Source organism: Oryx dammah, unplaced genomic scaffold, assembly GCF_014754425.2.
Source record: "Oryx dammah isolate SB20612 unplaced genomic scaffold, SCBI_Odam_1.1 HiC_scaffold_24, whole genome shotgun sequence".
NCBI classification, from domain to species: Eukaryota; Metazoa; Chordata; class Mammalia; order Artiodactyla; family Bovidae; genus Oryx; species Oryx dammah.
In genome coordinates this window covers 15,697,433-15,723,300 of record NW_024070208.1, presented here as the reverse complement: position 1 = coordinate 15,723,300, position 25,868 = coordinate 15,697,433, and the positions used below count along the sequence as shown (strand labels likewise).

General features: G+C 43.9%; 1 protein-coding gene across 1 annotated transcript; it reads right to left on the bottom strand.

The window, feature by feature from the left end:
• Nucleotides 1-993: 993 nt before the first annotated feature.
• Nucleotides 994-25,274, bottom strand: SLC25A30 (solute carrier family 25 member 30). Its single transcript, XM_040267223.1, has 10 exons — nucleotides 25,207-25,274; nucleotides 16,516-16,630; nucleotides 14,378-14,525; nucleotides 12,190-12,284; nucleotides 11,108-11,193; nucleotides 9,224-9,319; nucleotides 8,483-8,607; nucleotides 6,304-6,442; nucleotides 4,860-4,940; nucleotides 994-3,874 (listed from the first exon to the last, which is right to left on the bottom strand). Exons 2-10 carry the CDS (start codon nucleotides 16,577-16,579, stop codon nucleotides 3,833-3,835), a joined length of 876 nt encoding a protein of 291 aa, XP_040123157.1. The 5' UTR covers nucleotides 16,580-16,630; nucleotides 25,207-25,274; the 3' UTR covers nucleotides 994-3,832.
• Nucleotides 25,275-25,868: the final 594 nt, after the last annotated feature.

Genomic DNA, 25,868 nt, shown 5'->3' with positions numbered 1-25,868 from the left:
GACTGAGATATAACTCATTCTTCTCCTGAGTCCCATGGTGAGCCACTGTATGGATTATTATATCAGCAAGGGACATATAGGCATAGGGAGTTTCCAGTATTTTGCTCTTGGTTACACTATTGGCATCAAGCTTACAAGGAACTGATTCATCCATTGCCTTTGTCTTCTATTCCCATACTCTGCTTCAGGATGGAGCAGCTGTCATCTACGAAAAATTTACCATCAGATTTTCTCAGCTGTACATTTAAAAATAGATAGCCTGGATTCCACGCCCAGTGTGTCTAACAGGTGCCCGGATCCAGTGGGATGTGAATTCTCCAAGCATTTAAGGTTCACCAGCAGCCAGAGCTTCCCACTGACCTTCACATGAACTTGATCACATAAAGGTGTGTCATCTGATCTCTTAGGTAGGGGACCAGAGACCACAAGGCTCCCTTTTTTTTGCCAATTCTGTTTTTTCAATAGACCACTGTGTTTAATTCAAATGTTAAGACAGGCACCTAGAAAATATTTTCAAGTTAAAAAAAAAAAAAAAAAGAACCACGTTTGCATTTCATCCCCTGGTTGTTTTATACCCAACCAGAGGTGTCCCCCTAGCCAACAGTTAGCCAAGGATCCTGCCAACATTAGGCACTGGAAGAAGGACTGAGGGGTCCTGAAATTTCAAGGCCCTGATGGCATCCCACCTGTGTTCCATTATCTCAAAGCCGCCTTGCCCAGCAAACCCAATGAGCCAAATTCACTGGCCTCTGCGGAGGTGCAGACTGGGAGGCCACACACGTCTCCAGGCAATTAGTAAGACGATCTCAACAACTTCTCTAAGCAGAGAGCAATGTCTGCAGTCACTTTCACGAACGCCAGACCTACTCCAGCTTCCTGGACGTTTTAGAGCTTGTCTTTGTTCAAATGTTTCTATGCATCTGAAACAACCACAAATCATTTTTATCATTATATATTACTACAGTTTATTAAATAATGACACAAGGTTTATGCCACATTTTCCAACCAGGTTTAAATAAAGAGCTCAAAATATAAAGGCTTATGAAAACTTTTATAGTCTTTATATAATAATATACACAATTTCTGGTGCATGAATAAATACAGAAAACAGAAGCCGTTCTTTATATCACAATCAGCCAAACTTAGCCATCAATGATTACACAAATCCAACACAAGCAAACAAACAAACAAAAAATCCACTTTCTTCATTTGGGTTATAAAAGCTAAAAATCCCTTTGCTACATGTAGCAATGCCCAAGGGGGTGCAGGGAGGGAACTTATAGTCACAGCCCCAGAGACAAGGGGACCAAGTCTCCCAGTCCTTCAAGTTCTTCCTTGGTTAGAAGCTTCAACAACTGTATAACTCTTTCAGGGAATAGAAAAAAAAAAATCAAAACAGGTTAAGACTCTGTTCTATAAGGTATTTATAATAACTCTGCACTGAAGAAATACAAAATTTTTGTCTTTAAAATGTGCTTACCTTTTACAGAGGGGTTTGGTTTTCTTTTCATCCTGGTATGAACATGTACATATTTGAATAAACTGATATAATGAATATTACATGACATTCAATCTTTTCATGGTCTTCAAAATGAACTCACTTCTACTGTTTTAAGAATTATATGTATACACAATGTTTTCTACATTAAGGGAGAAAAACAAAGAATGGTTCATAAAAGTCATCCTTTAAATTCAAGGAACCCAAAAGTGAAAGCCTGTCTATAGAAAGCCCTTACACCAATGGAATGTTCTGGTAAGAAGAGAAGTCTCCTCTCTAAAGATATGGTTTAGTACGAGGGACGAGGCCTGAAGGGGCTCAGCTCTCTAGTAGCACATCTGGAGCTGGTCAGTGAAAACTAGACTTCCAGCTGAATTTTGAAGCAATCAACACCTACCTGCCTCTCTGACCGCCTCCTTTCTTGCCTTAGTTCTTCCTTTTGGAACAGAAATCCTGCCTCACAAAATCTTATTTTCAAAGTCAGCATTAATATAGAAGGCAAGGTGAAAGAGACTGGGAGAAAAACTGCCCAATCCCAAGAAAAATCTGCGTGCCTTCTATTCTCCTTCGAAGGAGGAAGCAGTCCAGGGGCTGGAAGGACTGGGAACGTGCATATACCGCAAAGGTGACTGTCCTGGAGCCCCAGTGAGTACATATTTACTGTTACTCTCACAGGGCTTCCCAGGTGGTGCAGCAGTAAGAATCTGCCTGCCAACACAGGAGACACAGGTTCAGTCCTGGGTCGGGGGGGGGATCCTCTGGAGGAGGACGTGCACCCCACTCCAGTATTCTTGCCTGGAGAATCCCATGGACAGAGGAGCCTGGTGGGATACAGTTCATGGGGTCGCAAAGAGTCGGACACGACTGAGCACACTCTAAGGGTAGAACCAAAGTTACCCAAGTGAATACTGAATATATTTTCTTTCCTAGGGATGTCTTCTAGAAGTACAAAGGTCCTGGGACTCTCTCAGAGTCACTTTTTATTTTGAAAAGAGTAAGATAAAGATGAGAAAGAAGAATGATATCCTGTCTTTAGAAGAAAAGAAGGAAGCTATTATATACCTCTTATCAGACTCTAGGTATACAAAAATACTGCTTTTCAAATTTCAAGCAAGGATTTTCTACCCAAACGGATACGGAAGTCCAAGACAGGAAATATTTTAACAAAAGTGACCAGAACTAAAGTAAAACCCAGGAAATCTGAAAAAATCAACTCTTCAATTAACTTGCCACATTTCACTAAAGGAAATATAACAGAACGTTAGCCTCTTTCTTTCACAAGAGTTTTATCACAGGACCTCACTTGGGAGTAGTCCCTGATAAAATGACTCTCTTTACACACAGGAACTATTTATTCTGGAATTATGGCTATATGACACCATGATGTAAAGACACGTATCCTACAAGTCCAGTAGTAGGAGCTACTGTTTTCTTCACCTGATGCTCGGTATCAATAGATGTTATTATCCCCATTGTACAGACTGGGAGATGGAAACTTTGCTAATATCACAAATTATTGACTTGGCCAAAAAGTTCATTCGGATTTTTCCCACACTCTTACAACCTGAACAAATGTTTTGGCCAACCCAGTACTACCATTACCTAGGACAGAACCCAAGTTGCTTAAACACACCTCCCACAACACAGACTTTGCTACCTTCCAAGCCAACCTCTCACACCATCAAGAGTTTAGATGGTAATACTTTGTAACAATTCCTCACAAAGGTCCAGTGGTCAAAGGCGTAAAAGTCACTTATTATAAGTGAAAGATCCTGCCAAAATAGGAAATTACAAAGCAGTGCAATGTTCCAGGGATCTCTATCCTGTCCTGTTTATACTTGGGGTACACCAGGTCTCCATGTGTGAATTTCTTCAGCAGACACCAAGCCAAAGCCCCCCAAAAGCTCAGGAACGTAACACCGTCTCAGACGTTCTATCCCACGGTTCCAAAGAGCTTCTTCAGAACAGTCTGGGAGTCTTGGCTATGAGCTGAGGTGCAGCAGGAGTTACTCTTCCCCTGAAGGAAACGGTCCACAGTTCCTGACCTTCATGCAAGTTTTCTTTAGCAAGAAACACGCATTTCCTGTTATCTTTGATGTCGAAGGGCACTTGAATGGTAAGGACTAGTGTCTGGTGTTACAGTCGAGGCCGTTAAACGTTTGGTGCAGAGTGTCCGATGCCGGGACACAGTGATCCGAGCTAACCCAGCCCTCACCTGTTGCTCACACCTTAATCTGTGGCGGGCCAAGCAGTGAGAAGCAGTGGGAAAGACAGGAAGCTTCGCTATTTCAGAAGTGAGCGTTTTCAGAGGATGTCTCATGCAATCTTGACTTGTCACAAATCCAGTTTCTTCAGCTGCTCATAGGTCACAAAGAACTGCAGGTGTATTAGTTAAGGCTGACATTTTATGCCATCTTAACCCTGACATATCAAAACAGACCCACAAATAGCACACGCCTCCTAACAAATAGGTCTGGGCAGACCATGTGCTGGGGGCGTGATGAAACACGATGGCTCCATCCTAAACCACCCCAAAAGAGCTCCCTGGGAGCGTTCCCAAGATCGGCCTGAACAGACAGACCACAGTTGAGGCACACAAATCCCTTGCATCAGCTGCCACAGCCTCTGGGAGTACATCCACACTGCTAGTTTTTCTAACTTTGGGGAAGACTATACAGAATAGTGAAGTCTGTAAGAGAAGGCAGCAACCCTCGGAAGTTCTCCTCCAGGGTGGCCGGTAGGCAAGCTTCCAAGGGAGGGAAGCACAGATAATGAGGAACAAGGCTGGTAAAGCAATTATCCTTCAATTAAAAATGATTTTTTTTTAAAGTAGAACAAGAGTGGTAGAAACCAACATTTCTTACTTTATAATCCTACCCTTTCATTCCTAATAAACTGTCGTTTCTTTCCTGCCTCTCACTTTGGCATGGAGGACAAACTGCTAATCAGGCAAATAATTCTGGAGCTAATTCCTATCATTAGGCACTCTCAAGCATTCTAGAACATAGCTGCCAAACCACATCCTGCCCAAGGGTGGCCAGGGATTTACAGAATAAATAAATAAGTCCTTGTCTCTCTCTGAAATCATTAACACACTCAGCTCCTAGAGCAGAGTCTAAATAAAAGTTTTCACTGATATCATTGGCTTTCAAGAACACCATCATTAAACCAAGTTTCACAGAGGCTGGCAGAGAGACTTTCTACCTGTGTATAAAGAAATTCAATAGTTAACTTCTTGAATGAGAAGAATTCAAAAGAGAAAAAAATCTACTTTTAATTATAATTAATAACCCGATAGTTTATGCAAACAACATTCTTTAGGTATATCTTTGCTCAGATCTACTGCAACAGAAAAGGATACAATAATATTCCAAGGACCAAGTCTCAACCAATTTGGCCAAAACCCTTTATATAGAGCAAAAAACCCTTCATTCTTCCATGTCTGTTAGGAGTGGAGGGGAAAGAAGTTAGTGTCCAACTTTCCAATTATGTCAAATATGCCTTAATAATTAGTAGCCAGACTGAACTGGTCTTTCTTAAAAATAAAATTCTGTTGGAAGGACTATCTACGAAATCATTGCCCACTGCCTTTCTTTGTTCTTTAAAGCTTTCTGCCTAGGTGAGGACTCAGGCTCTGTACCAAACCATCCCACACCCAAAGCGAACAGGAGCTGGATGAAGAAGTGGTGAGATTTAACTCCAAACTAGAGTCTACTGCCTCCTTGCCATGTGGACTCACAACAGGTCATAAATTAGAAAGGGAGGCCACAGAGATAAAGATACAGTTCAGGGGACCTTTACTTCATGTGGCTGGATGGACAACATCAAGTATCTTTGCTTCATTAAAGCGATAGTTTGGAGTCTAGGGGCGTGCCAGCATCATGACGGAAAACAGCAACCACACAAGTGGCCCCTCATCTCTGCTGCTGGCAGTCCAGTAGCAGAGACAGTCCCAGACCTTCATCTACTCCTCAACAGTAGGCCCAGTTATTTAAACCGAGAATTAAGGCTAAGACTCATGGGTTCCTTTCAGAGACATCTGAATGAAGGATATTCAGTCCAATCTGACTCAACAGGAAGGCGATATATTCCGGAGGCAGACAGGGTTCTACTGCCATCACAGAGAATATGAGTATTTTCTCACCCTTCACAGCAGGGCAGAGACAGAAGGAAAATGAACTTTCATTTCTAAATATTCATTTAGATTTTGTATTTATAAAAGCCCCTGTTTTAGGCAAATACTCTGTACCATCTCAAGGCTTTAGGACATCACTCACCTTAGTTATAGTAAGCCCTCAAAACTTAGATGCTTCTTTGATTAAATAAATATAAAATATATCTATATGTATACACATATTTGGGGGCCAGCTGCACAGACAGAAGCAATCCACAGAATGTTGAAGACTAAGTAAATGTGCTTATTTCACTAGTGTCCTTTATATTAATATATCATATTCTATGAACAAGCCCTTATTATTATGCTTATACTTATTATAAATATATATACACTATTTCTACGTAATAGCATTCCAGGCACCATGCTATTTCGGCAGTATTATTGCAATGATTTTTATAATAATCCTGTGACACAGGTAGTATCACTGTGCCACTTGTGAGGAAATCGAGGTGTACACACTGTCTGTACACAGACCAGAGTTACAGGATTACAAGTGACAGAACGAGAGGTTCATTGGGCTCCAAACCCTTGTGTTTTTAAATCATGAAGAGAAACTCTTCAGAGGATAACATGGAAGCCAAGAAGCCACAGAAAGAACAACAGTGTACAGACGGACAACCCCACTCACCTGTAACAGGCAATCCAGGGTGCCTTTGTAGCCAGGGCATTTGCCATCTCGGAGGACTCTCTGGTTCATCATACGCGTTCTCACCACGTCCACAGGGTTTGAGGCCAGGGCTCCCGCCAGCCCACAGGTGAAGCTTGAGCTATAAAGAAGAGACCATCAGAAAAGCATATCAAAGGAAACGGCCTCCTCCCAAATTAGGTTAATATGTAACAGGTAACAAGACAGAATACATGCGAATAAGGACCCTATCTAAAGCGCTACTGCTGCTGCTGCTGCTGCTAAGTAGCTTCAGTCGTGTCCGACTCTGTGCGACCCCATAGACGGCAGCCCACCAGGCTCCCCCGCCCCTGGTATTCTCTAGGCAAGAACACTGGAGTGGGTTGCCATATCCTTCTTGAATGCATCAAAGTGAAAAGTGAAAGTGAAGTCGCTTAGTCGTGTCCAGCCCTCAGCAACCCTGTGGACTGCAGCCTACCAGGCTCCTCCGTCCATGGGATTTTCCAGGCAAGAGGACTGGAGTGGGGTGCCACTGCCTTCTCCGCTAAAGCGCTACACAGACTTCTAAACATCAGCACTGTTTATCCTGGGTTATAAACCCCAGTCCTGGCTAACAATACCTTTGAGGTTCTGGACTGTCACGGAAACAGGAAGAAATACAGAAACATGCAAGGAACATCTTCCAAGGATGATCTACTGTATCTATCTATTCACCTATAAACAGACATCAGAGTAATTTTAGCCGTATCATAACTATCCTGTTCTAAGAGATCAGAGAAAAAGATTTCCTCACTGTAACACAATGCCCACTGGGGGCCCATGGTACCACTAAACTGATACCTGGACCATAGACCAGTCCTGGTATCAACTAACTCAAGAGTCGGGTTTCACAGCTTCGGAGCTACTAACACTTTGAACAGATAATTCTTTGTTGTGAACGTCTTTCCTGTGCAGTATGAGACGTACATGGTTCACTAGCCTCTACCCAGTAGATGTCATTGGCACTCCCCGTCCAGCTGAGGCATAAGCATCAGAACAGTCTCCAAAGTTGCCAAATGTCATAGAAACACAGCAGAAAAGTGACTGCGAGAGCTAGCGGTTGGGGGAAATAGGGAAGAGGTTGGGAAAGGCATGCAAACTTTCAGTTTTAAGATGAAGAGCGCCTTATAAAGCAACTTGTTGCTGTTTAGTCACTCGTCCTGGTCTGACTCTTGCTACCCCAGGCTCCTCTGTCCATGGGATTTCCCAGGCAAGAATACTGGAGTGAGTTGTCATTTCCGTCTCCAGGGAATTTTTCTGACCCAGGGATTGAACCCGAGTTTCTCGCATTGGCAGGCAGATTCTTTACCACTAGTCACCTGGGAAGCCCTATAAAGCAACTATACTCCAAAATAATTAATTTTTAAAATAATAAATGAATAAGGTCTAAGTGTCTAATATATAATATGGTGGTTATGGTTGATAACAGTATTATACATAATTTAAATTTTCTACAAGAGTAGAATAATTTTGTTCTCACACACAAAATGATGGATGTGTTAATTAACTGGATGGGGGTAATCATTTCACAATTCACATATGTATCAAATCACATTGTGCACTTTAAATATTTTATAATTTTACCTGCTAGTTATACCTCAATAAAGTTGAAAAAAAATTTTAATATAAAAATGAAAGTAAAAGAATGCTAAACACGATCATAGTTGCATAATAAAGCATATATAATATACTTCTGTGGGGCTTTCCTGGTGGCTCAGTGCTAAAGAATCCACATGCCAGTGCAGGAGACTCAGGTTCGATCCCTGGGCTGGGAAGATCCCCTGGAGGAGGGCATGGCAACCCACTCCAGTATTCTTACCTGGAGAAACCATGGGCAGAGGAGCCTGGTGGGCTACAGTCTACATAGTGGTAAAAAGTCGGACATGCCTGAGCACAACAGAGCAATATATTTTTGTAGACGTACTTACACGTGCATAGAAAAACCTGAAGGTACGTTATCAAGCAGTTAACAATGGCTACCGAGGTAAAAGGATAAAGGCTTATTATACCTTTTCCTGCTTTCCTTCTGCACCATAATTTTGAAATATGAGAATATAATACTTTTATAATAAACTTTCTTTAAAATGTCTAAAGTCATGCATACCTAAAACATTAGTTAAAAAAAAAAAATCCATAAACATACAGGAAATGGGTATACACCGTGTCTCCCATCAGGCCTGAGAGAATCAGATGCTTCTTGGTGAGGTCATAGACTGGCAGCTCCACGCCGACCACAATAGCAGCCCTCTGAGCAGTAAGGGACACACCCTGGGTAAAAACATCAACGTGAAGATTCAGACACCTCTCCCCCACAAACGATGGCCAGTTTCTATGTCTGCCTGCTGGTGCATAGAAATGCAGAGTGACAGAGCAGAAAAACGCAGAGTGTAAGAAGTCAGAAGCGCCAAAGTCTAGTTCTGATTCTGGTACTAACTGTACGACCTTCACCAGGACAAGCACCTCCAGTTTCCTTGTATGTATGGGGAGAACGGGTCTGGATCGCCTTTCGGACCCATTCTATGGACGGACAGCCCGGACCATACTAGGAAATAGCGTTCCGTACCAGTGTCTGCTTAACGGTCTTCACAGAAGCCATGAAACCATACCACCGAAAAAAAACCAACATAACTGTAAGCCCTTCTCCCTAAGAACTTAAAACAGAAATAAAACAAAAATTCAGCCTTCATAACATTTCTTCCATGTGAATTACACAAAAGTTACTGTAAAATCATGACACATTCCTGATGTGAAATCATGACGTTTTCATTTTACAAATGAAGGAAGAAGATCCCTTCAAGGGCAGATGTCACTGTTCAGTTACTTCATTATGCCATTTGGATTAGCTAAATTAATGGAAATAGGGAGAAGAACCAAGTCAGCTCACCTTCCACAGTCCTCTCGTACCCTCTTGCTGATAAATGTTAATGAAGTTGCCAATCATTCCTCCTTGAAGGGTGCTGCTTTGGGCTTGCATCCGTATCTAGAGATTAAAGACTAACGTGAGAAAGAAACTAGCATGTTTCTCCCCAAATTCAGGAAAAAAAAAAAAAATCAATCTGCTGTTTAATAACCATTAAAAGAAAAAAACTGTACCATATATATTACTATAAAGCTAGCTTAAGTTTATATGGATTGGTTCTTAGGCACTTTGGAATCATCAAAAAGCATCGAGGAAAGTCCAGAGTATTGCAGGTAGCAGCTCATTAAGTGTCAAAACAAAATTATTATTATTAATAGTCTTTTGAAATGGAAAAAATGGCGTATTTTCCATATTTTTTCTTTACTAAGCAGGAAAGAGAGACTCTGAGTGTTAATTCTAAAGACTTCACATAATTAATGAGTATCCAGCGTGCTTGGCAGCATCAAGCATGGGCAAGCACCCTTCTTAAATTAGTTACTCCAAGCCACCATTATTTCCCTCCAGCCAAACTGAAAGGTATGCGGACGTGCTGGCCAAAGGACAGCCATGTGATGCCGTCACACTCTCTTACACTTGAACTTGCAAGTGAACTTTACCACAGCCATGGAATTCACATGACCGAGATGCCAACATAAAAATAACGTTTGATGTAGCTCTCTCCACGTTTTTAAAAATAAAGGACTTTTCACTAAAAACTGGTACCTTGTTTTGTCTGAGGGAGCACATGCATTTACCTCTAACTCTAAAGGTGATTGCTACTGCCACGGTAGCATGCAAAAATAAGAGAAATTGCAGGAAACTGCCTCTCTGCACATTTAAGAGGTGAATGAGTGTGGAAACTTCTCTAGCGATCTAACCCCGGGGTAAACTTAGAGCCTGGTAGTTCTCTTTGCACCTGTGTAACTGTAGCGTCCCTGCCGTGTACAACTTTGATGTTATCAGAAGCTCCCATTAGACTAAAGACTGCAGGCGGGGTCCTTGCCTTAGTCATTCTTGGATTCTAAGCACACAGGATACCAACTGGTACAAAGCAGGAGCGCAATGAATGCTGCTTGCAATAATGGGGGAGAAGAAGAGGGAGGGAAGGAAAGGGAGAACTTGAGACTAAGGTTCAAACAAGGACGTGCACCTAATTTTGAGTTTAATCCATTAGTCCCAGGGGATTTAAGAAGGCCGTATCCTGGTACTGTCTGCAAGGTCATCTAATAAGGTATGTCTACTTGTGGTTAAGTAAATATTTTCTTTATTATTTCCTGGAGTCAGATTAATGGCTAACGAAATGCCTTCAGAAAGGGTCACCAATGTGCAGCCTCAACTGGTGTAAAACTTGCAGTCCGCCTATTTTCATGAACCAATAAAACACAGGAGATTTTTCAATGACAAATGAAATGCATCCAGGACTAAACGTTTTTCTCTGGTTAGTCACCAAAACCTCCCAGATCACCAGTCTCCAAGAAGGGGCTCTACTCGTGAGCTCACCTCTATCAGTGGGAAACCCCCTAGTGCGTGTTTCTAAGTTAGAGGCTTCCCGGCACTAAAACTGTAAACAGAATCGCACGTGCATCATGATCTGAGTGTTGATCTCATTAAGAAAAGGCAGAGTGTGCCTGTAAGATACAAGGCTGTGGTGGTGGTTTAAGTCGTGTCGGACTCTTGTGACCCTATGGACTGTAGCCCACCAGGCTCCTCTGTCCATGGAATTCTCCAGGCAAGAATACTGGAGTAGGTTGCCATTTCCTTCTCCAGAGGATCTTCTCGACCCAGGAATGGAATCCAGGTCTCCTGCATTACAGGCAGGTTCTTTACCAATTGAGCTATGACGGAAACCCAAGATATAGGGGTGCCTACCTTCAAAACATCCGTTGGATTAGCAATGCTTGAGGATATGACTCCAGAGAGAATCCCACAGACCACATTTATCAGAAGGGTTTCATCTGCAAAGACATATTATTTGACTTTTCACATATACAGAACTCTTCGTGTACATAATGCATACACAAATGAGGTTCACTTACATACCACTTGTTCACTTAGGAGAATAAAGAAATATATGCTTAACAAAGTAAGTGATTTTAAAAGAATTTGGGATTTTGTTGGCAGAAGAGATTTTTCTCAGGAAAAACTTTTTTTTTTTTAATTACTTCTTTTTATTCTGGTTTTTTTTTTTTGGCTGCACCACTTGGCTTACAGGATCCCACTTGTCCAACTAGGGACTGAACCCAAGTCCTATGAGTGAAAGTCGTAACCACTGACCTCCAAGGAAGTCCCATAGCAAAATTTCTTGATACTTAAGAAGGAATGTGAATTATCATGGAAGAGTAACCATCCATCAATTCACTCGTGTGTGTAAATGTTAACTATTGTAAATAAGATGAGGTAATGCACCATGGTAAGAGAATAGAAGATACCCTATGAGATAACGTGGAGATAAAACTTTCAAGCACACCGTACTTATTTGGAATACACTGAAGCACTTTTAAAGCGTCTTTGCTTCTGCTCACTGCTCTCACCCAACAGACACTGGTGCTCATTCCTTTGTGAAAACAGATAGGAACTTCTATGGATTAAAGCAAAGTCAAAGAATCAACCAGCAATAAAATAAAATAAAATCAGAGTTCTTAACACTAAGAAATATAGCCTGCTTTCCTGAAAAATAGGTGGTAATTCCTAGGATTTTAGAGAATTTTAAGTAGGCTAGAACTTTAACGACATACTCCATAGTCTGGATGTTGTGGAAATAACTCATTAAGAAGCTTGTAAATTGCTCTTTTTAACTGTTACCCTCCAAAATTCAGCTAATAGCTGACATGCTTTAGGCAGAATTTGTTTAGACTTTATGCCCAAAGTTCTCCTCTGTTCATAAACCACTTGAGTAAAAAGACGAACAACCCACCTCCTGTCCATAAGTGGAAAAAGGATTCCCCACTCACCTTCTGGACGCTCGACAAATAACCGCTTCAAGCTCTGGTAGGTGCCTATCTTGATGGTGCCATAGGAAGCCTGGCGTAACATCGCCGGGGCGATCCTGCCAAGCCAAGGGACAAAGGGACACAGAAATTCTTAAGAGTCACTGAAACTCCTCTAGAGGAGGCACACAAGGGACACAATCATGTTATCTGCCTTCCGCAAACTACACTAAGATGGATTTTTCTTCAAAGATCAAAATCCAGCAAACACACAGGCGGGTTCAGTCAAATGCGTGCAGGTTACTGGCTCCCCAAGCGACAGCTCAGTGCACTGTATGTATCCTCAGTGAAAACGTACGCAAATACGTGAACACAGAGCTCTGCTTTTCTGATCACGGAGGGCTCTCCTTTCTCGGGACAGAGTCCCTGATGAAATCCGGCCTCTGTCAGCATCCTCCAGGGTTTCTCTGAAGCTCACCACCCACCTCCCTGGGGGCCCTATTCCAGTTATTCCCTCTCCTTCCAGGGACCCTCCCTCCCCAATCTCAGAACCACCTGGCATTCACACTCCCAGGCTCTCCTGCCACACTTACCACTTCCTTCTTAGGCTGCAACTGGGCTTCCCTCCAACCTCTCCATCAATACCCACGCCCACCAAAATGGGCCCAGGGGACATGTCAATTACTAAATCAAATGATGGTTCTCAATCAGCATCTTATGAAGCCTCTTTGCCTTTGTGGTATCTGCTCCAGTCCACCCTTGGCCCTGCTTGCAGTCATCTCCCTAAGCCTCTTCCACTCCTCTTCTTTCTATGCACAGCTTACCTCTGTCCTCTGGGGGGCCGGAGATTCTGTCCTTCCTCTCTTCTCTCCTGGCCCCACGCACTCGCCAGATGAGCTCATCTACTTACATGGCTTCAACTGCCCAGAGACTGCCGACTCCTGAACTCATGTTTCCAATGCTGATTCTAGGATGCATTTCCACCTGCTTCCCGGATTTCTCAACTCACACGCCCTATACCTACCACCAGAGCAAGAGTTCACACTGAGCTAATTACCCCCACTTCCAAACGATCCGCTCTCCTCTTCTGGGTCCTAGACCAAGGAACGGAACGTCCGTCTGCATACGGGCCAGAACCGGAAGAGACATCAGCCCGCCCCCTCCTTTCCTACCACCTCCATGGATGAGGTCACACACTATATGGATGCTCTGCCCTAAACAGTTCCTTCAGGGCAGGAGCTGCTGCTGGACTACCACCCAGCTCCCTTGCTAGCTGATTCCAGGAGGATTCAGCAGGTAGAAGGTGGGAGGGAGGGCAGGAGGGACAGGAGGAAGCAGAGGACTTCCTCCTCTCCCTGGGCACTAGCAGAGCACCCCTGGACCGCTCCTACAGGCTCCTTCAAGGCTCCAGCTCTGGGAGGCTCTGCTAACACTGTTCGTTTGTCCTTGTTCCCTAGGTCCTAGCCTGGGTAACAATTTCTCATTTTGCCAGTTTCTGGGTAACCCTTCAATTGTCCCCTTAACCCTTAAGCAGCCCTTTTATAAAGTGAAGTGTTAGTCACTCAGTCGTGTCCAACTCTTTGTGACCCCATAACTGTAGCCCGCCAGGCTCCTCTATCCATGGGATTCTCCAGGCAAGAACACTGCAGCGGGTAGCCAATCCCTTCTCCAGATCTTCCCGACTCAGGGGTCAAACCGAGATCTCCTTCATTGCAGGTAGGTCCTCTACCACTGAGCCACCAGGGAAGCCCCTTTCATCGAATCTCCCTTCGTTTAAATCATCCGAATGAAAGATCTCCTGCAGGGCCTCTGATAGAGGCAGGGTCCCTTCTTAATCACTTTCCTATCCAGCACCTACAGCACAATGTTCACTAAACGCTAGGCTAAAGGAAAGCTGTTCACCTCAATTCTTGTCCACGGAGAATATGACATCATTTTCGTTATGGTAAAAAGCTCGGTAATAACCAAGGGGAAGAGGAAAAAAATAAACTACAGAATGTTTCAAAACAAACGTAATTTTTGTACCATTATCTGTATTTGACTATAGTAAAAAGTTTTAACACAACATTCACTATATAAAACACGTAGAAAACAAAGTTGAAATGAAAAAAATCAACCATTGCTACTTGTTCTTTTCAAATACACCCCGAACTTGGACTTTTTCTCTCTGACATCTCAGTGTGAAGTCTGTCCATTTGAAACGTCTACTTACCCCGAATACAGCGCTTTCAGGCCTTCCTCTCTGCCTATCCTCACTAATGCGTGCAACATTCCTCGATACCTGATTTCTTTAAAGTTTGCATCGTTCTTCTGGCCTTGAATCTGGAGCCGTGTCTTGGTTAAATCAATTGGAAAGGTACCTTAAAATTTTTCAGAAGAAAGTGTTTCACTTAATAGAAAGAAATTCCACTAAATAAAGGATAAACAGTGACTTATTACTGAGAAAACATTCAGACTAAGAAGCAGAATTAAGAATTTGATACTTTTCAGTCCTCTACTTATTAAAAAAAAATTAAGAATCAAAAGACTTTTTTTTAAACACGTAACTATTTTCTTTTCCATATATTTGTATTTATGTCCCATCTTTTTCTACATAGGATGTGAAGAGGCTGCACTGCTGTCTAAAGTAGGTACTTGGAATGCTTTATACAAACGGGATATCCATTTTAAAATCTAAGTTACTGGGAATTCCCTGGCAGTCCAGTGGTTAGGACTCGGCACTTTCACTGCTACATCCCAGGTTCAATCCCTTGTCGGGGAACTAAGATCCCGCAAGCTGTGCAGCATGGCCAAAAAATAATTATAATAAAAAGATAAAAATAAAATAAAAGTTACTATTTTTCCCTCATGTGAAGGCTAATATGGTGTTCACTATGAATGGAGTTTCTCACTGTGTTACAGCCTAAGGTGACTCTTGCTGCTGCTGCCACTGCATAGTCACTGCAGTTGCGTCAGCCCTCTGTGACCCCGCAGACCATGGCCCACCAGGCTCCTCCGTCCATGGGATTCCCCAGGCAAGAACACTGGAGTGGGGTGCCATTTCCTCCTCCAATGATAAAGTAAGGAGTGAAGCGAGTGACGTGAAGTCGCTCAGCTGTGTCTGACTCTTTGCAACTCCATGGACTGTAGCCTACCAGGCTCCTCCATCCATGGGATTCTCCAGGCAAGAAGACTGGAGTGGGTTGCCATTTCCTTCTCCAAAAGTGACTCTTAATAGAGGCTAAAATGTTTAATGTAGTACCTAAGAGAGAGTCCATCCAAATATACACACCTGAACACAGTAACCGTGAGTCACTGTGTCAGTGAGTCCACAGAGGAAACCTAAGGCAGGGGTGGGTGGGTCAGGGGTTACGGTGTCCCAACCCATCGGCTCCAGTCCCTGCGGCCACAAGGGCAGCCTCTATCCCAGGTCAGCAGTGACTCACCTAGCACCTGGCACACAGCAGCAACTCAGTCAACGTGGGTTTCATTTTGTTTTGTTTTCCTTTCGGCCACAGTAGGAGGCTTGTGGAATCTTAGTTCCCTGACCAGGGATCAACCCGGGTCCCGCAGACAGTGAAAGCAGGAAGTCCTAACCACTGGACCGCCAGGGAATTTGCACCAATCACCAACATGTGTTGCATGAATGATTCGAGGAATAAACAAAGGAACAAACGGGATGTGGCGGGAGACAGCTGATGGAGTCATCAGCAGGACATGGACAACGAGCATGATGGGAACACGACGCCGCAGTGACGGTCGCTCACCTCTGGCTTGGTAAGATCGTGGGGCTCCCTAAACCTCTTTATAGTCAAATATGTTCACAGGGACAGAGTGGGAAGGACGACAAGAGAATGGGGACAGATGTCAGCCAACAATGATCCATGAGGCTTTTGTTAGGGCAACTGGTTCAACCTTCTCCCCACTGAACTTTGAACCCTAAACTGCTAATAAGCAGTCAGAGTCATTGTTTACCTTTTTTTTTTTTTTAAATATTTATTTATTTGGCTACATCAGGTCTTATGACACTTGCGTCATGCAGGATCTTTCCTTGTGACAAGCGAGCTTAGCTGCCCCATGGCGTAAAGGATCTTAATCCCCACACCAGAGATCAAACTGATGTCCCCTGAATTGCAAAGTGGATTCTCAACCAATGGACCACCCAGAAAGTCCCTATTTTGTCTTAAAAGATTCCCAAGAAGAGAAAGAAATTTTGAATTCTAAGATGAAGTGTTTCAAAATTTCACATTCTGTGTTTAAACTACATTTACACCAGAAGTCTTTCAATATCCAATTATCATGACCAGAAGTCTAAGCCTCGTGGTATGCAGCAGGCAGCTGGCCAGCCTCCGCTCTGGGCTCCTTACTTACCGCACTCCGCCGTGATGGAGGCCAGGCCTCCATACACGAAGGGTTTCCAGTTCAGGGCCGACATGCTCACCGCTGTCTGTTGTTCACAGAAGCATAGCCTCCAACGGGGTTTTTCCTGGACACAAAAGTAAGACATTTCAATGGAACTTCTCACACAGGCAGTTTCTTTTTTAAACTTGTGTTTCACTTGGAGATGGGCCTCCCTGGTAGCTCAGATGGCAAAAAAAAAAAAATCCGCCTGAAATGCAGGAGACCCAGGTTCAACTCTTGGGTCGGAAAGGTCCCCTGGAGGAGGTCACAGAAATCCACTCCAGTATCCCTGCCTGGAGAATCCCATGGGCATAGGAGCCTGGAGGGCTACAGTCCACGGGGTCACAGAGTCAGATAAGGCTGCCACCAGACGCTATCATGGAAATCCCCCACCCCAGTTCCCAAGCCTCACCTTATAAAGCAAAGCACCCTATCTCGTAAACCCCAAATCACTTTATAAGTGGCCTTAATTCTCACGGAGGCCATAAATAATCCAATAAAATAATACCTTGAAATGCATGTATGTGTATAGTGTGGTACAGTGAAGGCGATTTTCTGGGTGGCCCGTGTTATCTTCGACCTGTTCTTCAACACTTAATAAATACTTGCTAGTAGCTTGCCACTGTCTTAGTGAGTCCCTCCTGGGAGGCAATGAAGTCCTTCAGATTCACAGAAGTAGGGAAATGTTGCAACCCAGTGAGTGTCACAAGCTAAAATGATAATTATTGACCTAACATTGGCCACAATATACTTCCAGTTTATAAAGTTACCTCTCTTCTCTTACCCATACTATGTTACTAGCTGTGAGGAGGCCCGGGATGAAGAAACAAGGCCGACTACGGGGTGAGAGCCTCATCACTTCCTTCCTCATTCATAAAGCTCCAGTTATTAACCTCTAGGTTTTTCAATTCTCCATCCTCTTCATCGTCGAAACATCCAAGGCAACCAGTCAGGGGTAGAGCCCACACCTTTACTCACTAAGCAAAATAAAATGCCCAACTTTTAGGCCTATTGTGGAAATTGTCTATTTTTTAAAACTAACACAAAAAAAAGACACTCACAAAGGCTGCCTTCCATCCTCCTTTGAGGCTATGTGCCCTCACTCACGGTGACATGCATGCCCGCACCTGCCACAGCCAGGCCCCCACATTCATTATATGTTCTGCAGCTTCCCGGGGTTTCAGCTGGCAAAGCTGGGCTTGCGCCCATTAAAAGGAGACACAAGGAAACTCCCCCACTTCTGTGTATATGCTGTCAACTTTATTTATTTATTTATTTATTTTTTTTTTTTTTTAATGCTGTCAACTTTAATTCTTGTCAGTTTAAAGTAAAATTACATTCAGTAGACCAAAAAGTTCACTGGGGTTTCTCATAAGATATTGGAAAAACTAGAATGACCTTTTTGGCCAGTAATTTACTATAGTCGTTGGCAAGCAATCTGCCCAAGGTTTTTACTTTGTAGGTCCGGGGAGTTTTTCCAGGTCTGTACTTCCCAGGAGACCTAACACAAGTCACTACTAATGTCAGTTCACAACAAGATGGCCAATTGGCTTGCTTAAACCAAGAGAAGACATGGGAACTCAAAGGAGACCCTGGTAGACTGATAAACTGATATCTATTCCTCATTTATGGACATTAGCTAAATTCAGAGTGGCTACAGATGGGTAAAGTAGAAGGCTTCCTAAGCACGGAACTTAAAAATCATCATGTTTAGAAAAAACAAAAAAAAAACACATGTTTTATGTATTTTTCTAACAAAGAACAAGCAATGCTCCCCAAAATTTATCTAATATCCTAAAGTTTAATATTTGTACTTAACTAATTCTTAGCCTTACTGTAGTCATAAGATAATGATTAACACTGTAAGTTACAAACTGTAAAACACATTAATAATAAATCCAATAATCCATGTATTGTCCTCAACCCATTCTTGAATTTTGCTGACTTCAAGTTAAAAAACAAAACAATAACCACGTAACAGTGATATGCAGAAGAAGTACTGTAGGTTGCCATTATAGAAGTGCTCAATATAAATGATTTCAGTGGATCCCCCCACAAGAAGTTTGGCATAGGACAGAAAAACAGACCAGGAAAGCCAGTTTCAGGAACACTCCTTGTCCAAAGCCACATGGCTAAGGGGGCAGAAATGGACCTACAACCCCCAAACTTTATCCCAAGTTTCATGTTCTTTCTGCTACTACCTGAGGCTGTACATGATCAAAAGGAATGATGGTGTTTTAATTAAGGAGAAAATACTACTAAGCAGCTGTGAATACTACTGATGAGACACACCATAGAAACAATAAAAACGTGCTTAATTTAAGAGAAAAGTCTTAGAAATATATATACTCAAGTGAAAGTGAAGCTGCTCAGACTTGTCCAACTCTTTGACACCCCATGGACTGTAGCCTACAAGGCTCCTCCACCCACGGAATTTTCCAGGCAAGAGTACTGGAGTGGGTTGCTATTTCCTTCTCCAGGGGATCTTCCTGACCCAGGGACTGAACCTGGGTCTCCTGTACTGCAGACGCTTTTACCATCTGAGCCACCAGGGAAGCTCCTAACAATGCTCAGAAGGTATTCAATTTGAAACAGCTCAGTCACTCAGTCGTGTGCAACTCTGCAACCCCCATGGACTGCAGCACACCAGGCTTCCGTGTCCATCACCAACCCCTGGAGCTTGCTCAAACGCATGTCTGTTGAGTCAGTGATACAGTCCAACCATCTCATCCTCTGTCGTCCCTTTCTCCTCCCAATCTTTCCCAGCCTCAGGGTCTTTTCCAGTGAGTCAGTTCTTTGCATCAGGTGACCAAAGTATTCGAGTTTCAGCTTCAGCATCGGTCTTCCAATGAATATTCAGGACTTATTTTCCTTTAGGATTGACTGGTTTGATTTCCTTGCAGTCCAAGGGACTCTCTAGAGTCTTCTCCAGCACCACTGTTCAAAAGCATCAATTCTTCAGTGCTCAGCTTTCTTTATGGTCCAACTCTCACATCCACACACGACTACTAGAAAAAACCATAGCTTTGACTAGACAGACCTGTCAGCAAAGTAATGTCTCTGCTTTTTAATATGCTGTCTAGGTTGGTCATAGCTTTTCTTCCAAGGAGCAAGCACCTTTTAATTTCATGGCTACAGTCACCATCTGCAGAGATTTTGGAGCCCAGAAAAATAAAGTCTGTCACAGTTTCCATTGTTTCCCCATCTATTTACCATGAAGTGATGGGACCAGATGCCATGAGTTTAGTTTTCTGAATGTTGAGCTTTAAGCTTTTTCACTCTCCACTTTCACTTTCATCATGAGGCTCTTCAGTTCCTCTTCACTTTCTGCCATAAGGGTGGTGTCATCTGCGTATCTGAGGTTATTGATATTTCTCATTCAATCTGAATAGGGATAATTAATTTTTCCAATATACAGTATACAGATGGTATTATTTTTTTCCAGAGCTTTTTTTACTGAGGCAAAATTCACATACTACAAACAAAGCATCAGAGCAAACAACTCAATACTCAGTACTCAGAGCACTCAATACCTTCACAGTGTTGCGCCACCAGCGCCTCTATCTAGTTCCAAAATATTACATCACCCTGTGGCCAGTGAATTGGAGGTTCTTTCTTCATAACGAAAGAATTCAGAGATGAAGCAGAGAAATTAAGAAAGCAAAAGTGAAAGTTTATTTAAGCAAAGAGGGAGAATAGGCTTAGAGCTGCCACCCACAATTTCTTTGGCAAGCTGGTTGCGAGGAGCATACAAATAAAGGAGAGGGATATTTACTGGAGAAGAACGAGCCTGGGGGTTATATTCCCTGATTTTCATCCCAGCCCCATTTTCCTGAGAAGGATTTCTGTCTTAGAGATTTAGCTCAGATCAGAAGTGTCATGGCATCAGTGCAATACGGGTACTTCTTATCTGTAAGACTTTGCTGCTCTTGAGTTGCTCAGTCGTGTCTGACTCTGGGACCCCATGGACTGTAGCCTTCCAGGCTCCTCTGTCCATGGAATTCTCCAGGCAGGAATACTGGCGTGGGTTGCCACTTCCTTCTCCGGGGGATCTTCCCCACCTGGGATCGAACCTGCATCTCCGGCACTGGCAGGCGGATTCTTTACTACTGAGCTGCAGGGAAGCCCTATTGTAAAGAGAGCACAGTGAGCAAAGGATTACATTTGGATGCAGGTGGTTCCTATCTTTCCCACCTTTCTTTGTCTGCTTTTCAGATCCTTATCATCCAAAACGGTGTCGTTTCCGGTCAGTCTGCCGGTTCCTGTTTTTCTTTATCTGCATAAGGACCCTCGCTCTTTACAAGATGCTTGATTTCCTGCCACCTGGCCCCTGCCCCCTTTTCTCTACTCAGACCTAACTGCCTGCCTGCTGTAACTAACAACTCCAAAAGGAAATCATTAACCATTCCCCACCCCTCATGGCCTCTGTGATTCTTATTTTCTTGGCTGAGACACTATATGTGCTGAGTGGAACACAGGACTCCTTTTTAGCAGCTCCTAAGCTGTCTGAGGTCAGCAATATGTGAACCGTGAACTTCCAGATGTTCAAGCTGGTTTTAGAAAAAGCAAGAGAGTTCCAGAAAAACATCTATTTCTGCTTTATTGACTATGCCAAAGCCCTTGATTGTGTGGATCATAACAAACTGTGGAAAATTTTCAAAGAGATTGAAATACCAGACCACCTGACCCACCTCTTGAGAAACCTGTATGCAGGTTAGGAAGCAACAGTTAGAACTGGACATGGAACAACAGACTGGTTCCAAATAGGAAAAGGAGTCTGTCAAGGCTGTATATTGTCACCCTGCTTATTTAACTTCTATGCAGAGTACATCATGAGAAATGCTGGGCTGGAGGAAGCACAAGCTGGAATCAAGATTGCCAAAAGAAATATCAATAACCTCAGATATGCAGATGACACCACCCTTATGGCAGAAAGTGAAGAACTACAGAGCCTCTTGATCAAAGTGAGAGGAGAGTGAAAAGGTTGGCTTAAAGCTCAACACTCAGAAAACTAAGATCATGGCATCCAGTCCCATCACTTCATGGGAAACAGATGGGTAAACAGTGGCTGACTTTATTTTTCTGGGCACCAAAATCACTGCAGATGGTGATTGCACCAATGAAATTAAAAGACGCTTACTCCTTGGAAGGAAAGTTTGACCAACCTAGACAGCATATTAAAAAGCAGAGACATTACTTTGCCAACAAAGGTCCATCTAGTCAAGGCTATGGTTTTTCCAGTGGTCATGTATGGATGTGAGAGTTGGACTGTGAAGAAAGCTGAGTGCCGAAGAATTGATGCTTTTGAACTGTGGTGTTGGAGAAGACTCTTGAGAGTCCCTTGGACTGCAAGGAGAGCCAACCAGTCCATCTTAAAAGAGTGTTCTGGGTGAAAGTGGACACCAGTCCTGGGTGTTCACTGGAAGGACTGATGTTGAAGCTGAAACTCCAATACTTTGGCCACCTGATGCAAAGAGCTGACTCATTTGAAAAGACCCTGATGCTGGGAAAGATTGAGGGCAGGAGGAGAAGGGGATGACAGAGGATGAGATGGTTAGATGGCATCATCGACTCGATGCACATGAGTTTGGGTGGACTCTGGGAGTTGGTGATGGACAGGGAGGCCTGGTGTGCTGTGGCTCATGGGGTCGCAAAGAGTCAGATACAACTGAGTGACTGAACTGAACCTGTCTGAGGAGCTTCTTAGAAGAACAGATACTTCCCACCCACTGAATGAGGACCTCAGAAGCATCCCCAAGCATCAGTGAGTCAAATAGTGATGGCAAACAACGCCTTGGAATACTTATCACTTAAATAACTTAGGTAGTTGATCAGGCAGTGATGACACTACAGACAGTTCTTTTGATTCATCTTATTTAACAGTGATTTTTAGCAGTGTCTGTAGAAATGCATACATACAAAATATACTCACACACAGAAGTACAAAAGATATCCTCTGAAACGTCAGCAAAAATGTATGGGAAATGGATTTTACCTTCTGGTCTCTAATTAAAAATGCTTTTAAAAAACTGTATTGTATATGACTTCACGCCATCTCACCCATTAAGTCTTCTGGTTTCCTGTCAATACTTTTGTTTTGCTAGTTTAATGAGATTTGGCTCTTTTTTTTTCTGTCGGCTTTAATATTAGGTTTTTTGGTTATAATGTTAAAACCCTGGGTTATACTCATATGCAAACACAACTAGGGTGCCACATTGCAGCGGAGCTGCCTCCCAGTTTTAAATCACACACCCATGAGTTCCCATTCAGATGCACCCTCACAATACCTTATCTTCCACAAACCAGAGTCCCTCTGGTATTCCTGGTTAAACTGTACGGAAGTACTTTCTATTCAGCTCTTAATAAGATGTTTAAAAGTTGACAAAAGTAGGGTAAAAATAATTTCGGGGCTCTTCTCTTTTCCTTTCCCAAAGCTAGGACTACATGCCTGAGCAGTTAAGACTACTGTGCCTTCCCAGGTTATTGTTTGCCGAGTCAAAGAAATAATAACTCGGCTTAAATAACAACCCAAAAGCATCAGTAATTGGGCAAGCATCCAAACAAGAAGAGGTTCTGGTTAATACTGGAACAGAGGGGTCCGTAGGTCCAGTAAGCGTACTGGCCAAGGCTAGCTTGTAACAGGGCTTCAGTTATCTGGGGCTGAAACCTCTGTTCCGCATTTCAACCGTTTCTTTGTTTTAAAGCTCTCTTTGGAGGGGTTCTCCTCACACACATTCCTTAACTTGCTAATTCAGTTGTTGGCATAAACCCCAACTCTGCTCAAGGGCCAAGACTGAAGGCCAACAGAGCCAAGGAGACTGAAGTGGCCCTTAGCAATCACTAGTGTTTGAGCAGTAGTTCAGCCTGAGATTCAGGGAGGGACTTACAACTTGCAAAAACTCCAGCGTCCTGCACGGGGCGTGGCTGTTGATCACTTATCACTATGCTTTCTTCTTCCGGCCCCGCCTCCTAGCTAAACTAAAACCCAGAGACCACCTCTCCCGAGCTGTGAACACAGTGCTAACAATGGCCGTCATTATTAATACATGACATGTATTAACGTCAGGCACTGCTCTGTTTTCCACATAAAAGGTTTTGGTTAATCTCCATGACCTTATGCAATAGGTATCATCATCACGTTTCACAACTGAGGACAGCCAGCCTCAGAGAGGGAAAGTGACTTTGCCAAGTCACACAGCAATGAAGGACTCAAACTGAGCTCTCCCTGAGGGAAAGCTGATCTTCCTCTCCGTACTACAAAGCCAAACACTGTTTTCCAAAGGCTGTTTAAAAAAAAAACATTGGCGCAAATAATAAGAATACAATAAAAAGTGGGGGTGGGCGTGGGAGGGTAGGAAATCAACATATTAAAAATAAATGTATGATTTTTCCTGAGGGGGGTATACAAACATTTCTTAACTATTAATAAACAAGTGTTTCCCGAGCGGAAATGTCTATATAAATCAAGAATTCCAAAGCATTCTCTCTACACTTGATAGGTTACATAACCTATTACATTTTCTATAACTTTAGTATTTATCTTCCCCTTACAGCATCTATACAGCTGCAAAGAGAGGTAATTAAATACAGCAACTGCTGCCGGAACTTCTGAAAGCTTTCCAAGTTTCTCTTATATAATTAACTCTGGGTAAGTTCTTTCAGTATTACACTGCTCCCTTTTCAGTTCCCAATCTTAAACCGCAATCCAGTCTCTAAACTTCGGTGCGCTCATAAATCTTTGTTTCCCGCAGGGCTGTCTTCCATGGATTTTTTCTATATCCCATTCTTTTTAAAGGTACAGGACGAAAAACAAGCTCATCAGACTCATGAAACGTGGTATTTTAAAAGAGTCTTAGGAATCTATCTTATCTCATATGAATTAACTGGGTCACAGAGCTTGGCAGCAGCAAAATCAAGAGCAAAATTTACGCCTTTCAACTTTTCTCGCAACAGGAGCACGAACGTTAGCAAGTCTTGCGCAGGAACAATGTCATTATAACCGCTGTACACGAAATTAATCACACCTAGAACTATGCTAAAACCTTTAGCTACATTAACTTTCCGAGCAAATGAATTCTACCAGTCCATGAAAACGTGAGCCAACCTGGCGTGTTCCAGGAGCAACTCAAAGAGAGGGCCCTTTCCCAGAGTACGCAGCTCGCCCGGCCCCGGTTGCACGCTCTTCAATGAATCGCAGGTGTGAGCGATGCAGAGGCAGGTGAAACGCACCGCGGCTGCAAGGGCGCACACGCCGGGATGCAAGACGGGCGTCACACCTGATCTCGGTGACACTCGGAGAGAAGTCACCCCCCACGCCGCCGAGTGATGAGAGCCAGGAACCGGCCCTCCTGCAGCATCGGCCCGACCGCAGGCAGCGGCAGCACCAGGAGGGGGGCGCACCCCGGAACCTCACGCCCCACCAAGCCAGGCCCAGCACGCGAGCCGGAGAGCAAAAGCAGCCCCGGGAAGGCCCCACCTGCGCCGGGGCTCTCCGGGACCCGGCCCCGATCCCCAGCCCCCTGGCCGCGGCCGACCAGGCAGCGCCGCTGCGTAGGGGCCCGGGAGTCCGGCTCCGGTGATTCTGGGCGCCGCTGGGTACTGGGGGGGCGGGCCGCAGGAGGGGCGACCGGCGCTGCCGCGGCCGGAAGGCCAGACACTTACCGGCCGGCGGTGGCCCTGCGCCTTCTCCGTCCCGGGCTGTGCAGCAGACGGAACCGGCGGCCGCGCGGAAAGAGGCAGCAGAAAGGCGGGGGCGACCCAGGGGCCTGCGCGCGGCCCCGCCCGCCGGCTCGGCTCCTATTGGCCGCTCCCGGCACAGGCCACGCCCAGGCCGGGTCCCAGGCAGCTGGGGGCCACCAGGCTGTGGACCGGCTGGACCCCGGGCCTCGTCTCTGGCCGGGGTGAGAGCTCCCCTGGTAGCGGTGACGCCTTCTACGGCCTCGAGATCGACGCCGCAGTGAAACAGAAACTTAAGAGCCTTGGAAGAGCCCTCTGCAATGAGAAGTAAACTTGCTCCCTTTTTATTTAAAACCCGGCTTTTTAAAGTAAAATTTATAAACCAACTGAAGACTTGTACAGTAGACTCTGCACTAAATTTAATGCTAATATTTCACAATATTTGCGTTCTCTTTCACTGTATAGGGTTTGTTTTTTCACCCTGAATTACTGGACTGTTGCAAACAACACTGCTTCACCCCCTAAATACTTCACCATTAGGACAAGCAAGAAATTTAATACCGTTTCAGTCAAATCCAATATACTGTCCATATTTAAATTTCTTTTGTTGTCCCTAAAGGTCGCTTACTCCTTGGAAGGAAAGTTAT